General features: G+C 35.0%; 1 protein-coding gene across 1 annotated transcript in view; it reads left to right on the forward strand.

Moving 5' to 3' along the window:
* ATR (ATR serine/threonine kinase) overlaps positions 1-1,110 on the forward strand; it is a 103,083-nt gene that overhangs the window by 83,214 nt on the left and 18,759 nt on the right. Inside the window, exon 36 of the mRNA XM_004682438.2 lies at positions 480-577. Within this exon, the coding sequence (XP_004682495.1) occupies positions 480-577 (98 nt within the window). The remainder of the gene's footprint in view (positions 1-479; positions 578-1,110) is intronic.

A 1,110-nucleotide genomic window follows, 5' to 3' on the forward strand; every position in this document is an offset into this window, starting at 1 on the left:
CCATGTTTAGCAGTTTGAGGAACCTCCAAACATTTTTTCCATAGTGGTTGTACTCGTTTGCATTCCCACCAGTAGTGCAGGAGAGTTTCTTTTTCTGCACACCCTTGCCAACATTTGCTTAAGCTGTTAGTTGTTTTAAGATGTATCATTCTCACTGGTGTGAAGTAATACTCATTGTGGTTTTAATTTGCATCTCCTGAAGGCAGATATCTTAGGAACAATTTGAAAAAAACATTAACAGGATTTTGACTAGATCATGACATACAGTTTTTCTTTACAGGCAATATAGGGATTAATGAATATAATAAGGGAAAAGAGAAAGGAGTCAAAGATAAGTAAGCACTTCTAGGAATAAATACTGATACCATAATTTTTGTAAGAAGGCTGTAATAGAACTCAAGCGGTACTTTAAGTCTTTAAATTTTACTTCATACAGCGTTAGAAAGAATACTACATTAATAATTTCTATTTAATTGCAGATCTCTACAGTATGGAAATCAGTTCATTTATCAGTCAATGCCACGAATGTTATCACTCTGGCTTGATTTTGGTGCTAAGGCATATGAATGGGAAAAAGGTATGATTTTTTTTTGACATAAAAATTTTAAGAGACTCAGAAGAATTAAAACATTGGTATAAAATCAGATTTTGCTTGACGTCTAACTCACTAAAAACTCAGAATTAATTTAATAATTAAAATGATAAACAGGAAACTAAATGGCAAAAAAGAGAAGGAAAGGCCGAATCTTTTTAAGTAGTAGCAGTTCAGAGCCTGCAAGTGAAAATGTACTTACTACTTATTATACTTAACATATAATCGAAGATACTAGATTTAGTTCGTTTAGCCTAAAAATTTCAGTGGATCATGGGTGGTTCTATTTGTTCCTAGTGGAAACTTAATGGCTCTTGAAATTTTTTTAAAAAGATTTATTTATTTATTTATTTATAAAAAGATTTAGGCCCTCCCTGGTGGCGCAGCGGGTTAAAGCACAGCACTGAGAATCTAAAGCCACTTCTGCATGAGTTCCATTCCCGCCTGCCTGCCCCAGAGGTGATCACATGGTGTGGCAGACCCGCCTGCTGCTCCCCTCAGCAGTGTACTTCGACATT

The sequence above is a fragment of the Condylura cristata genome, unplaced genomic scaffold (assembly GCF_000260355.1).
Source record: "Condylura cristata isolate star-nosed mole 26May11 unplaced genomic scaffold, ConCri1.0 scaffold00014, whole genome shotgun sequence".
Classification (NCBI taxonomy): domain Eukaryota; kingdom Metazoa; phylum Chordata; class Mammalia; order Eulipotyphla; family Talpidae; genus Condylura; species Condylura cristata.